General features: G+C 44.6%; 1 protein-coding gene across 2 annotated transcripts in view; it reads left to right on the top strand.

Annotated features, from left to right (window-relative positions):
- The window catches only part of xirp2a (xin actin binding repeat containing 2a), a 66,952-nt gene extending 54,340 nt beyond the window's left edge, over positions 1–12,612 (top strand). For both annotated transcript variants that reach the window (XM_030744691.1, XM_030744698.1), the window contains 3 exons: positions 162–5,677; positions 5,888–9,347; positions 10,842–12,612. In XM_030744691.1, coding sequence (XP_030600551.1) covers positions 162–5,677; positions 5,888–9,347; positions 10,842–12,308 — 10,443 coding nt within the window. In that variant the 3' untranslated portion in view covers positions 12,309–12,612. The remainder of the gene's footprint in view (positions 1–161; positions 5,678–5,887; positions 9,348–10,841) is intronic.
- The last annotated feature ends 2,149 nt before the right edge of the window (positions 12,613–14,761 follow it).

The raw sequence follows: 14,761 nt of genomic DNA, 5'->3' as shown, positions 1-14,761 counted from the left end.
AATTTTTATTTGAGGTTGAAAGTTGACAATTTTTTAATTTACTGTCAGCTTCAAAGCTGGTCTTTTCTGTGCCTTTCGTGCCACAGAATCAACATTTTTCTAAATGCAGCTCTAACCTCACTGTCCCTCTCTTTGTACTGAAAACTCCTCGTGAATCACAGGTTGATGTGGATTTGAACCAGTATCAGTGGGCACCAGTAAACCAGTCTTCTAAAACTTCAGCTATGACGAGATATGAGACTTCTTCCGCTGTAAAGACTGTTACTGCGTCATCAGGAGCATCTGCCTCAGCAGTGGCTTCTGAGGCCACAGACCATTTCCCTCTCCCACCCTTAAACCTGCTGCAGGTATCGCGAGAAATCCCCGACCACATTGTCTCTTCCCAGCCTCAGGAGCCTGCATCTCAACATAAGTACACTATTAATAGGGAAGAGTACTTTAAACACAAGAACATGGCTGAACTAAAGCGCCTCTACAAACACATACACCCAGAGGTGCGCAAAAACCTCGAAGCTGACATTGTCAGTCAGCTCAGCGAAGCAGAAAAAGCTGAACTGGAGAGCAAGGAAGGGGTGGGTGACGTCCAGCAGGCATGCTATATGTTTGAAAATGATGGCAACATCTCCAGTAAGTGTTCAAGTCCTGACAGGGAATACCTGGATTGGGATGAGATCCTTAAAGGTGAAGTGCAGTCCATGCGCTGGATGTTTGAAAACAAGCCTCTAGATACGATTAAAGATGAAACCCCCGATGAGAATGAGGTGAAGAATATTTCCCAGCAGGAAATCATTGCTGGCAAAGATGTTAGATACACAGCTTGGATGTTTGAGACGCAGCCTATGGACGCTCTGGGGGCAGAAACACCTGATACGACTGAGCGCTCGCAAAAACAGACTGATCTCGCCCGAGGCGATGTCCGCACAGCGACCTGGCTGTTTGAAACGCAGCCGCTCGATTATCTGAATAAGATCTACCAAGATTTCGAGCAGGAGACCGATGTTTGTGTGAGCAAAGACATCACTGGTGGAGATGTCAAAACCGCCAGGTATCTGTTTGAGACCCAGCATCTGGATTGCTTGGGTAAAACAGAAACCATCGAGGAGAGTCACTTCCTCAACCTGAAGTCTGAGCTGGAAGAAATTAAAGGGAATGTGAAGACAACTACCCGCATGTTTGAGACACTGCCCATGTGTGTCATCAGGGGGGATTCAGGAGAGATGCTGGAAATCACCACCATCCGCAGAGAGGAGATGGAAAAAGGAGATGTGAAGACATCACGCTGGATGTTTGAAACCCAGCCTCTGGATATAATCAACAAAGACCCTGCCGAGGTAAAGCTTATATGTGGGATTTCCATGGAGGACAACGTTCAAGGTGGTGTGAACAAAGGTAGATGGCTTTTTGAAACAAAAACTCTCGACACGATCAAGGATGAAGAATGGGAGAGTTCCAGGAAGCAAAAGGAAGAAATAATTGGTGCTGATGTGAGGAAGCACTGTCTTGTTTTTGAGACTCAGCCTATGGATACTCTGAAAGACAACGCCAATGCTCGGCCTTCACCCGGCGAGGAGATTGTAGGAGGTGACGTTCAGTCAGCCAAGCATCTTTTTGAAACAGTACCAATGGAAAACCTGAAAGAGCTGCTTGAAGTGGGAAAACTTAAGAAAACAGTGGCTTCAGAAGAAGAAAAGGGTGACGTGAGGCATCAAAAGTGGGTGTTTGAAAGTCAGCCCTTAGAGAATATAAGGGAGGAGAAGAAGGAGATTACAAGAACTGTGAATATTGAAGCACTCGACAAAGGGGATGTGGCAAACTACAAAGAAAGGTTTGAAAGCATGGATTTAAGCAAATGCGAGGGAATGCAGAAAATTCAAGTCGAAGGTGTCACAAGTGGCTTCGTCAAGTCCAACAGAGTTCTTTTTGAATCTACCCCATTGTATGCTATGCAAGACAGCTCTGGCCATTACCATGAGGTGAAGACTGTGAGGCGTGAGGAGATTGTGAAAGGAGACGTGCGCAGCTGCCGATGGATGTTTGAGACACGTCCTATTGATGAATTTGATGAAAGCATCAGTAAGTTTCAGATCATAAAAGGCATATCTAAACAGGAAATTCAGTCAGGGGATGTCAAAACAGCCAAGTGGTTGTTTGAAACCCAAGCACTCGACACCATTAAATTGTTCAGTAATTTTGAGAATGAAGAACATAAATCCAACGAGAGCATTCAAATTGAGAAAGGAGACGTGAAGACTTGTAGGTGGCTCTTTGAAACTCAGCCGATGGATGTTCTGTATGAAAAGGTGGAAAAGAGTGAGTCTGATGTGGAAGAAGTGCAAAAAGGTGATGTGAAAACATGCACATGGCTCTTTGAGACGCAGACACTTGATAACATACGAGATCATTCGGAGTCAGAGACCATTCTGAAGACCTGCACCGTAAATCAGGAGGACATTCACGGAAAAGACGTGCGGCTGGCTCGTTTTCTCTTTGAAACCGAAAATCTGGAAAACATCACAGGTGAGGACAGCAGTTCTTTCAGGAGGGTCACGGAAATTGACATCCAGTCGGGCGATGTTTCGAGGATGAAGTACATCTTTGAGAATCGTTCCTCTGACATTATGAGCTCCACCTCTGAGGAGATGATGCAGAAACTGAAGGTGCAGCAAGCTCAGGACATCCAGAGGGGAAATGTGGTCAACTGTACTTGGAAGTTCGAGAACCAGCCGATTGATGCGATCCGTGAGGACAGCGCTGAGGCGAGGGAAGTTCGCACTGTGACTGACGTTCAGGGAGGTGATGTTAACAAAGGCCGTTTCATTTTTGAGACATTCTCTCTTGATCAAATTAAAGTGGAGTCCACTGAGACTGATATTTCAAAACTCACTAATATCTTTAGAGATGAAATAGAGAAGGGAGATGTGAAAAATTACACCATGATGTTTGAAACTCAGCCTCTCTATGCCATCCGTGACAAGGAGGGCCATTATCATGAAGTAACTACGGTTACTAAAGAAGAAATCATGAGAGGAGATGTGGTCGGGGCCCGATGGCTGTTTGAGACAAAACCTCTGGATTCGATTAGAGATTCAGAGGAAGTCTATGTTATTAAAGCTGTCACTGAGGAAGGTATCAACAAAGGAGATGTCAGCTCTGCCAGGTGGAGGTTTGAAACGCAACCACTGGATGAAATTACGGAGGAGATAAAAGTGAGGTCAAAGACAGTCGCGGATATCCAAGGTGGCGATGTGAAGAAAAACAAGCAACGGTTTGAGACCGATGAGACGTCTCAACAGTACATCAGAACTGTTAGTGTGAGTGAAATCCAAAAAGGCGACGTCAGAGCTGCCACGTGGATGTTTGAAACCCGCACGATTGATGAGATACGTGGTGATGTCGCCGAGTACGGCGGCATGGAGAGAGTGACAAAAGAGGAAGTAATGAAAGGGGATGTCAAACAGTCTGTGTGGCTCTTTGAGAAGCAGCCACTTGATAGAATCAAAGAGAGTGATGGCACAGATCTTGTTGTGACAAAGGAGGAAATCCCACAGGCTGATGTGAAGACAACAACGTGGCTATTTGAAACCACTCCATTCCATGAATTCAACGACAGCAATGTGGAAAAGACAGAGATATTTGGTAAAAGTATCAAAGAGACCCTTGAGGAACTTTATTCCCAGAAAATGGTGGAGTCACAGGGTATTCTTATTGAAGCAGATGAGATTGGAGATGTCCGCATGGCAAAGTATAAACTCATGAACCAGGAGGCTCCTCAGATCCAAAAAGAAGAGATCATTAGAGGAGATCTGAGCAACATAATGATGAACCTCCTGAACCGCAGGGAGACCACTGAAAGGGTTATAACTATCGACAAGGAGGAGCGTGGGGACATCAGCACCACTGTGAAGCAGCTATTCAACCAGGAAAGGGGAATCAGTGTGGAGAAAGAGGAAATTATCCATGGTGACATTCAAGAAGCCATGAACAATCTGCTCAAGAGGGAAGGCTCCTCCAAGCACGGCATTCTGATTCAAGAGGATGAAAGAGGAGACGTTAGGATGACTATCTATTCCCTGTTAAATAAGGGGGAGATAGCTGGCATGGAGAAAGAGGATATCATTCAAGGAAATGTCAGCAAAACTCTCCAACGCCTCCTCTCCAACTCAGATGGAGAAGAGTCTAAAAAGATAAAAGTCTTAGACACAGAGAGGGGTAATGTCAGCTTTTACTCCACATGCATTGAGTCTGGAGCTTTGGATTACCTGAAGCAGCTTCAGTTTGAATCAGACGAAAGCCAGGAAAAGGTCCAAAAAGAGCATATCATAGGCGGCGATGTTGAAGAGACCAAAATGTTGCTGCGGAAGAATCAGCAGCAGATTGGTCGCACAGTAACAGAGGATGATATAGTTCCTGGTGATGTGCACAGCATTGTTAAGGTTTTTATGACAGAGCCTACTGTCACATACAGGAACCTAGAGAAAGAGGACATTGTTAAAGGCAACCTCAGTGCAGCTTTGGATTCACTGACCCAAGCCATCAATCAGAAAGTGGTAGTAGAGAAAGAGGAGGTGGTAAAAGGAGACATACCCACTACTTTGAAGTCTCTAGAGGAGGCCCAGCATCAAGCTAAAGAAATGGAAAAGCCTGAAATCATCAAGGGAGACATCAGGGGTGCTCTCGAGTCACTGGAAAAATCTGCAACCACCAAAACCGAAGCAGCTGTTGAAGATTTAGTGCCAGGTGATATTAGAGGGACCCTGAAGTCCCTGGAGGAGGCGAAGCAAGCTGTGAAAGAGGTGGAAAAAGAGGAAATTGTTAAAGGAAATATTCACACAGCCATGCAAAGTTTGCACGAAGCATCGAGCGAGAAAAGGGTTTACCAGCATCAAGTGAGCGAGCAAGGGGATGTTAAAGCCACCATTCAGCTCCTGCTGCAGCCAACAACGTCTCCGAGAATGCAACACAGAGGGAGCATTGAAGGAGACGTGAAAACATCCATTAAATCCCTTTATGAAGAACAGGACACAATGCAGGCAGAAAAAGAAGAGGTTGTAAAAGGTGACGTTCAAGGGGCGATAAAGTGTCTAATGCAAAAAAAGCAGTATTCAAAACCAAAACGTGTATATCCTCCCAAGAAGGCAAACGCGCCCGTGCAAAATACATTAACTGTAAAGCAAGAGAAGCATGAATGTGTACATGAAATTAAGAGGGAGAGTGCAGCAGTCAGTCCACCCCCTGCTGTGAAAAACCTCTCTCAGAGTGGTGAGTCACAGAGGCACACACAGAGGCAGCATGAAAACAAATCGTTGAAAACACAGGTAATAACCCAAGAGGACCACTCTGTTACTGTAGCCAAAGCAGACAATCCTGCAGGGGCCTCTCAGCTGAAGAGCACCAGAGAACAGAAACAGAAAATACAAGCACCGAAGCCTGTTACGATAAAGAATAAACAAATGATTAATAAAGATCAAACAGATGCTAAAGCTGCTGATGCGTCTGTGATGAAAGAGGTGCGCAACATATCGCAGACGCATATTTCAAAGAAGCAAGTGTGTGAGACAAAGACAGTCAAACAGGTGCACGCTACAGTGACGGAGAAAACTACTGTGGGCCAGCAAAATGTAACAGAGCAGACGTCAACGTCTCAAAGGCAAACAGAAAATAAGGCTCTCACACAAAAGCAGAACATCAAAAATATGAAGATGGATCTCCATAACCTTGACATGAAAGGGAAAGGTGTGAATAAAAAGGCAGTGAAGCCAGAGATTCACTTCCCCCCTCCTCCCTCCTCACCGCCTCCGCCCTCAGAGTCTGAGCTCTCCCTCCCTCCACCGCCTTCCCCGGTGACTGAGAGCCCGACACCCTCTACCTCGCGGCCTTCTGTGATGAGGCAGGACAGTGACCTCCCACCCCCACCACCTCCACCTCCTATGGAATGCATAAAGTCTGATCAGGAATTTTTCCCTCCTCCTCCTCCGCCTCCCCCACCACCGCCCTCTGTCAGTCCACAAGATTTTCTCCCTCCACCGCCTTCACAGCAGGAGCTTAATGCAATGCCACAGCCTCCCGCAGCAAGGCTAGGGAAGCCCATTAGCAAACCTTTATTCAAAGTGCCCAAGCAGCCAGAACCACAGCAGCCCATACAAGTAAAGCCCAAATGGCAGAAAAAACAACCACCTCCTCCACTGCCTCCACCTCAGCTCGCTCCTGAGCAAGTTAGAGCAGTGTCGACAGTCCAGAAATTAGAAGCCAAAGCTCAGGAGGTGAAACAAGAAACAACTCAACAGGTTGAAACAAGCAATCAGACTGAGTCAACGGCAGTGTCCCAGGCAAAAATATCAAGTATTCCTGTTGTTAAATCAGCCCAAAAGCAAAGCCCACAGCCACCTAAAAAAGTGTTTGTTCCTCCTATTAAACTGCCTCCATCTCCAGATCCGGATCCAGCCCCAAAACCCAGACCTTATGCTCGCAAATTTAAAACCCCGCTCATGTGTGCAGAGGAACGGTACCGGCAGCAAAGGCTGGAGAAGGAAGAAACAGAGAGGAGTAAAGCTACTTCTCCCCCAAGCTCTCCCCCATTTGCTGCTAATGCTCAGCATCCTGCAGCGGAAAACACTGAGAAAAAAGTGGGCATCGAAGTGATAAAGGAAAAGGCTGAAGAAGTTAAGACTGTTTCCAAAGAAGGAATAATGGCACAGGACACACCTTCTAAGAAAGTCCCTTCCCAGATCCCTTTGAGCAAACCTTTGATCTCAGTGGTAAATAAGAAATCAGCTTCTGGATCTTCAATTGTTTCCAGTGAGCAATCCTCAGAAAAAAACCTCGCCTCAGCCCAAGTTTATAAAAAGGGTCAAACTGCATCCAAGAATCAGGCTGCTTCCATGTCTCAGGCTCACCATGAGATCTCAGATAATGAAGTCCAGTCATGCTCGAGCGTGGTCACTTTCTCAGTCACAGAGCAGCAGCAGCAGCAGTTTATTAAGAAATCCAGCACCAGGTCTATCAGTGCCACACAGCGTGCAGCCCACGAAAATGTAAATCTTCAAGGCCAGGCAGCAGTCACATTGAAAGCTGAAGATGTAAAGAATATTAATGTGCCTCTGACACAGGAGGAGAAAATTAGTCCCCCGCAACCCACTAAAATTCCAAAGGTAACTCCAAGTTTCAAGGTAAAAACCTTTAAGATGCCAGTGGAGAAGAAAGGGGAGAAAAGTAACAATTTGGGACAAAAGGAAGCAAAGAAAAGTGAAATGAATTTACAGCAAGAGAAAAGTGAAACCAACGAGATTCGGGAAGGCGACCGGCTGATCTCAGCAAGAACTGAGGTGAAAACAGAAGTGAGAGGAAAAGAGACGAAGAGTCAGGTGACCCCATCTGTGAAGGAAGCTGAAGCGGAAGTTCACCTGAGAAAGGGAAAGCAGGTGCAAAAAAATGAGACTGAAGTAAAGCTGTCACCATCAGCATCCCACCAGGGACAAGGCCATGTATCTGTCTCCCACAGTCAGCAGAAGATGAAGACAGAGCAGATTCAAAAACGTGAGGAGGTGGTTGTGACCGAGCGTGTGGTACAGCAAAGCCTTCAGAAGCAAGAGGCTGTTCAGGTGCAAAAACAGCAGATAAAGCTACAAGCAGCAGATACAAATAAAATGCCGATAATGGCAGGAAAGGCACAAGGTGAGCCTAAGGATGTGTCTGTGAAAGGTGAGGGGAAATTTTCCCACAAAGACGAGGCTTACCATGAGGAAATCACAGATTTAGAGAAATTCACTGTAACTCATAAGCTGCTTGCTCAAATAAAAGAGCTGGAGGGCGCACCAAGCAAAGTAGACTCCAGCACTGTCAGGATGATTATAAGCGAAGTCCCCGACTGGATAATGGGCTCATATGAGAAGAAGAATTTAAGTGAAATTGCTAAGCAGCAAAGCAAGAAAAAGTTGAAAGAGATGATGGTTTATGTCAAAAATATAATTCAAGCAAAGCTCACAGTTTTGGAGAAAAACTTGACAGCAGTGGAAAAGGAGGGAAAAGAAGACAAAGCAAAACAGCCAGTGCCGCCACCAGTGCCTCCAAAACCAGACAAGAAAGTTTCCAGTGGGGCGACCGCAAAGATAACAAAGATCACCACCGGCTCGTGCAATACTGAAACGAAGGTGGTGGAAAAGAAAAAATCACTTCAAGAGAGTCGAATGCATCAGGAGCTGAGTGAAGGAGCTGATCAGAGGGTGTCCTCCCCATTAGCGAGCATCCGCACTCCGTCACCTACTTTTATTAGCATTGAGTCGCGAAGAGTTGACTCGCCACTCAGAGTGACTCCTTCTCCTCCATCCTACAGATCAGTGGGGACACCTCCGCCTCCTTGCAAGTCGTACACGCCCACATCTACCTTTAGCAGGGCCACGCCTTCTCCCACCCTGAGCCGCTCAGAGAAGCTGATGAAACTGAAGGATACCACCTCGAAGCTTTCCCACGGCGGGACCCTTCCTCCTCCCATGCCAGTTCCAGAATATTTTGCCACCGAAAAAGAGCGGTCGTCCCCATTTAGCGACAGGGAGATCCTCACTGAGAGAAATGAGCACGGGTTGATGGATGTTGCAGAAATGGTGGATTCCATGATGACAGTAAAGGACAAAAAGTCTTTCTTTGAGGAGGCCCAGAGGGCGGAGGTGAACAAGATGTACATCCGGAAGGATCCGATTGATATCCCTGAGCGGTTGGGACCTGACAGTGAGGAAACAGCTGAGACTGTGGCCATAGACATTCTTAAAGAGGACCTCCCAAGAGTTGATTTATCAAAGCTCGTAAACAGATTTGAATCGCCACAACCAAAAGTTTACAGCAGAAAAGAGCCTATTGTAATAGCAGAGAGGCTGGGGAGCGATACAGAGGAAGCAGAGGCAGAACCACACATGGCGAGAACCGAAGAAATCCCCACACTCAAAGTCAAAGCAATAAAGGATGTGTTCGAGACGGGAGAGCATAGTTCTCAAGCAGCAAGAGAGCTTAGAGAACAAATAGAAAGAAGAGAACCTGAAGCAGACTGCTCTGAGCAGGCAGGTCACTCTGAAGCGACATCAGTCATCGAGCAATTCTGCACCACTGATAACTTTGGAAGTATGACAAGAGAGATGAGGAGTGAGGTGCATTCTGGGAGCTCCCTGACCCGTGGTAACCCTCCATCCTACGCAGACGTTGTGAGGGGAAGAGTTCCTACAGTTGCCGTGCCCCCTGAGGCCTCCTCCGAGGAGCTGCTGAGAAACTTCCAGCAATCGTGGGCTGAAAGCCAAGGAGTTTTCCAGAACCTGGGTTTCAGTGTCACGGAGCAGAGGACTTCACAGATTATAACGCACCAGCAGCAGACTGTCGTGACGGGTAAACCGAGCTGTGCAGCATGAAGACACTAAACAGGCATGATGGTGTGTTTAACATGCTTTATGATTTTAAGGAATCAGCTGCACTGTGTGGAAAGATAAGCATTAACTTAATTTCTTTTATGTGTTTTTATTTATTTGAAGGTTCCCATTTCAACTCATTGCTTACATCCAGGCAGTTTTATGCTTTTTAATATTCACAGGTTGCATTTTATTGTTTATACATGTGTCTGCTGTGTGAAGCTGGCAATGATGCTAACATATTGAACTAATATATCTCCTGCCTGGGTGTGTGATGCTGTTTTCTCTGTGACACAACAGAGAACTGCCTGAAAAGTTGTCAAGGAAAAAAGATTCCACAACAGAGTAACTTTTGACACAGTGAAGTAATTATAATCCAGAGCATTTGAAGTAATTATGAGAGTTACTCAAGTGGTGTTAATTACTGTGTACAGTAGTACATTTATGGAGCGCCAAGAGGAAGCTGCTTTGTGTTGATACACTTCTTACAGTTGCATATACTCACAAAACAGACTACAACTGAAACATTTTTCAATCCATCCATCCATCCATCCATCCATCCATCCATCCATCCATCCTTCCATTTAATGTTACAGTCTTCCTAGAATTAAATCTGTGGTTGTGGCATTTACATTTGTACACACCTAAACATGAAGATGCTTTTAAAGCCACCAACCATTAATATTCTTTCCTTTTGTAATATCACTTGTGACCACAGTGGCCACTGTTCAGAACTCCTAATCTTTGAATTCGGTTGTTTTCAGTCCCACTGCAACAGGTGTAAAGCATCAAGCACATTCAATGTTTCATTTTTCCAACATCATTTATTGAAGTCAAAAACATGTATTAATTGTCAAGCTCATATTCATTTCATATTTGATCTATTGGACACGCAATTCCCAAATAACCATCAAAATAACCTTTTCTTTACAACCAAAAATGTCAGCGTTCCTCTGTTCTAGGTTATACACCAAGTCACTGGAATTAATTTCTCCATTATTTGTTGCACTTCATCCTCGTTTGTACTGCAACTTTTCCATGAAAGTGTCTAGAAATTTGTGAGGAAGTTAAATTAAAATGTTGCTTTCTTTGCAGAAAATTCGAGTCCCAGAGTCCGAACTGTGCAGGGCATGTCGGAAGAGAGTGTACCCCATGGAATCGCTGATCGCGGACAAACAAAACTTCCATAAGAGCTGCTTTCGCTGTGAACACTGCAGAGGCAAACTAAGGTGGCGCTACTCCACGCAGCAAATACATTCTTGCTCTTTGCCTTTTTTGCCCTGTTTTAACTTGTCTTGTTTCTTTCTTTAAAAAAAAAACAGTCTTGGCAACTACGCCTCTCTCCATGGACGAATGTACTGCAAGCCACACTATAAGCAACTGTTCAAGTCCAAGGGAAATTATGATGAGGGATTTGGACAAAAACCACACAAAGAACTTTGGAGTAATAAAAACCAGCAGAATTCCATCATGAAATCACCATCGCCTGAAAAGAAAGTCATGGATTCCAGATATTCCACTGCTCAGACTACATTAGGCACTCGGGATTACGATGCAAGCAAATCAGTGGATGAAAGCAAAAAGCCCACGAGCAAGATTTCAGTAGTGTGGCCTCCCCAGGCAGATTCCCCAAAGAAACCCTTCACGATCGAGGAGGAGTTGAAGTTGATTAAGCCATCGTGGCCTCCTAAGGAGGGCTCCGATCAGGAAAACGATGACCTAAATCAGCCTGTGACGCGCTCATTAAAAGACACCGATGCTCTTTCGGTTAAAGTGCAAAATGGACTCCAAGAAAATAACAAGGTGCATGAGAGTGCCTGTTTAACAGAGAGTGTGAAAAAGCCTGAAGAGGCTCCAGCAGAGTCCAAGTTTCTGACCTCCTCCGTAGCAGTCGCTGAAGAGCCAGCGGGTGTCACTCACACTCGAGAAAGTAAAGAGTCAAACAGCAGCTTGGAGGCTGTGGCACAAAGGGGTTCTGAAATGTACTCTGAAGTACACCCAGGAGTGGAGGAGAAAGAACAAAGTGAAGAGAATGATGGTGGAGCCGGGGAAAGCATGAAAGTGCCAGAGACGAATGAAGAGGAAAGTGCAGGAGTAAGGGAGAGAGTGAAAGTAAATGGACATGACAGGCAGGTAGAAAGTGCAGCATTTGAGAAGGAAAGCCAGGAGGAGATGGATAGAGGGAATAACGAAAGCAACGGGGAGGCAGTAAAGGTCACATTAATAGGTGAGGAGACAATAGCAGGAGAGGCTTTGATTTCAAACTCCAATAATAATAATAATAATAATAATAATGATCAGACGTTGTTTGACCGTGAATTTCTGCTTGAAGGGCTTAATGAGGCTGAGGAAAATAAAAATCAGCTGCAGTTTTTGTCAGATATCGCCGGAGCAACAGATTTCTCGCAGGCCGTTCCCTGTAAAGAACCTAAATGGATGCCAAGTGAAGTGTTGCAGTTGGCACAGAGAGATGATGCCTTTGTGCCAGAGGGTGCCAAATGTTCTGAAGCCACAGATTGCTGTTCAGATACAAATTTCTTCCCAGAGACAGGCGAGGGAATGCTGGCTGTCAAACACGAGGCCACCGAGCCAAAGATCAGCACATCGAGCTTCCTGGAGGACATTTTCGCCGGCCTGAGCACCAGCAGCTCCAGCCTGCTAACTGATTTCAAATCTGACATCTTCGGTCAATCTGCTGGAGAGAGGCCTCTGGCGTCGGTGCTGGATGACCTTTTGGATTTCGGGATGGAGCCGAGAGATGAGAGAGGAAAAGATGAGAGGGGCGACGGCCTTGCCGCGGACTACGGCGCAGGAAGGGACGGCACTTCTCTGTGGGCAGAGGAGGATGATGAAGGTCTGACAGTGGAGGAGCAGATCAAGAGGAACAGATGCTACGACAGCGAGGATAGCGACAATGCTTAAATTTGGCCCATTCAGCTAAGAAACAGGCAGTAATGACAACATGTACTTTCATCTGTCCATGGAGAGATGAAGCGCTCTGACTTAATTTAGCATTTTTTGGTTTTTGTACTGAGTTTTGAAATCTTCTCGAATCAATATGTAGTTTTGTTTGATGGAGAGTGAATGCACCTGGTGTGCAGAGGAATGGAGATCTGTCCATTGTTTATGTTACACTGCATCTATATTTTTGCTGACTGATCTCAATGAAGCTATATTTTCAACAATTGCAATATGTTTAGTAATTACAAACGATGTCTGCCTTTAAATGCCCTTCAGCTTTGTTTAGCGTCTGAATAAAGAGTTTCTCATTTCTCTTTTGTCTTCTGGTTGAAATAAAGCTTCATAAACTGAACAGCATGCGCCTCTTGTAATGACTAATCGCACAGACGAGCAGAAGCAGCAGTGAACCTTGTCTGCGTCTCCTTTTGTGTGGCCCGCCAGTGTGATATGTACCTTACCTGGATAGTGCTGTCCGGCTAAATTTCCTCAGCAAAAGGCACATTGATTTTCACTGATCGAGCAGACCTGCTGTAGGAGTTACAGATTTTTCCATTATGTGGCTTTTGTCACCTCTGAAAGAATTTTTCTGCCTCCTCAGTTACAGTTTGAACATGTGAAGTAATTAGCTGGCAAGCGAATGGACTGCAGTGTTAATTACAGCAGCCAAAAAAAAAAAAAAAGGAAAAAGTGATGGCTTTACAAATTTTCTGTGGGTCACACTACATTATGCTGACAGATCCTTTAAGTTGAGGAAGTATTGTTGCCGCTTCAATAATTCAGCATCCCTTCCTGAAAGGCTGTTTGGCATCTTTTTAATTGGGCTATATTTTTTCCAAGTAACGTTTTCATTGGCAATCCAAAAAGAATGCAGGTTTTCAGATAGGATTTGTGGGCAGCAGGTAATAATAACAATAATAAAACTCCAAAATGGTATTAAAGTATGCAATTAAAACACATTTATCTGTAAGGGTGTTCTGAACTCTTGGTATGCTGATCCTTAGCTTAATATATTTGCAATTATCTTCTGCTGGTCCATGAGCAAGCTCCCAGATCCAGTCGTTTATTGCTTCCTCTTCTTCTTTTGTCCAGAATGAATTTGTTGCTTGGTTTAGAAATAGGAAAGTGTGAGTATGAGACAGCAGGCATCAACAAAAGCTAGGTGGGTCACCTGTTTTGAATGTTATCAACTGGATAAACTAGTAGTCTCAGCGTGCCTTCATCGCCTCATTTATTGGGGACAGTGCTGAAAAGATGCAGAAGTGTGTGCAGTCTGAACAGCTGTACTGGTGGTAGTGACTTATGTAAGTCGACGTTGAGCCAAGACACTTGCATTCGAGGTTTATTTGACTAAGATGTTTTGTTTTTATTTTTCAACTTAGTGTCGTATAATTTTAGATTTAATTTTGCCTCGACTTGCTGTTTAGTTTACAAGGCTGCAAACTTGTGCCCTGTTGCAGATAAATCAGGGCCTCTACTGCTCGTCCAGTGTCTGTGGGTGTGATTTCTACCGTAAAGGACATTTAAAGGGCTGATAACATTCAGAGTGAGTGAAGGGAGTCAGGAGTTGATCATGATTTGCTGACTGATGTAAAGTTGGAAAGACTTTCAATATTCATCAGTCCCCAGTTTCAGGACCTGTCTGTAAATGGCGATGGGAACAGGATGGGACTTTTTTTAAAGGGGTTAACCCTACCCTTATTCAAAATAATTGTACAACCTAACTTAACATGAACACGTGAATTAATTATTTTCTATTGGCACAAGCAAACCAGCCATAACATATATTTGATTTCCCAGAAGAGTCCTTCATCAGAAACACCTGCAAGGCTGCCAACAAGAAAACACACCAACAGAAAAATACTCAGCAGCCAATAAAATACTTCCAGTTTCTGTGTTGCAATTTTACAATATTTATAACACACTACACTAATGACTACTGGTAAATATTCTGCTTGATGACCGCTATAAAAGATCAGGTAAAGGACAGAGGGCAGGATCCACACAGAGTTTGTGGAACTGTGTGTAAGCGCGTCTGTTTGAAGAAATCTGAAGACTTATAAATAAATAATAAATAAATATCTGGGGGTGTGATGATCTTACCCAACATCTGTAGCCCGCTGCTCATCTCTGCTTGCCAGCAGCATGAGGCTGCGTTAGAATAATCTCACCTTAATCTCTGACCAAACTCGGTCCTCCTGTAGTGAAGGCAACAGGTTTGAAGAGGAAGAAGAACTGATGATATATGATATGATTTCTCATTTTTAGCAGATGTTTGACATTTCATTTGATTTATGAAAACTTGGGAAAGAAATTGTTAGTGAAAACTTTAGGGATTATAGAATTTCAATATTGAATCGATGCTGATACTACTCTCATCACCTTTAGGTGTGTGCTTTAAGCCACAGCTCTGTTAT

Source organism: Archocentrus centrarchus, chromosome 2 (assembly GCF_007364275.1).
Source record: "Archocentrus centrarchus isolate MPI-CPG fArcCen1 chromosome 2, fArcCen1, whole genome shotgun sequence".
Classification (NCBI taxonomy): domain Eukaryota; kingdom Metazoa; phylum Chordata; class Actinopteri; order Cichliformes; family Cichlidae; genus Archocentrus; species Archocentrus centrarchus.
This window is presented reverse-complemented; position numbering and strand designations above follow the sequence as displayed.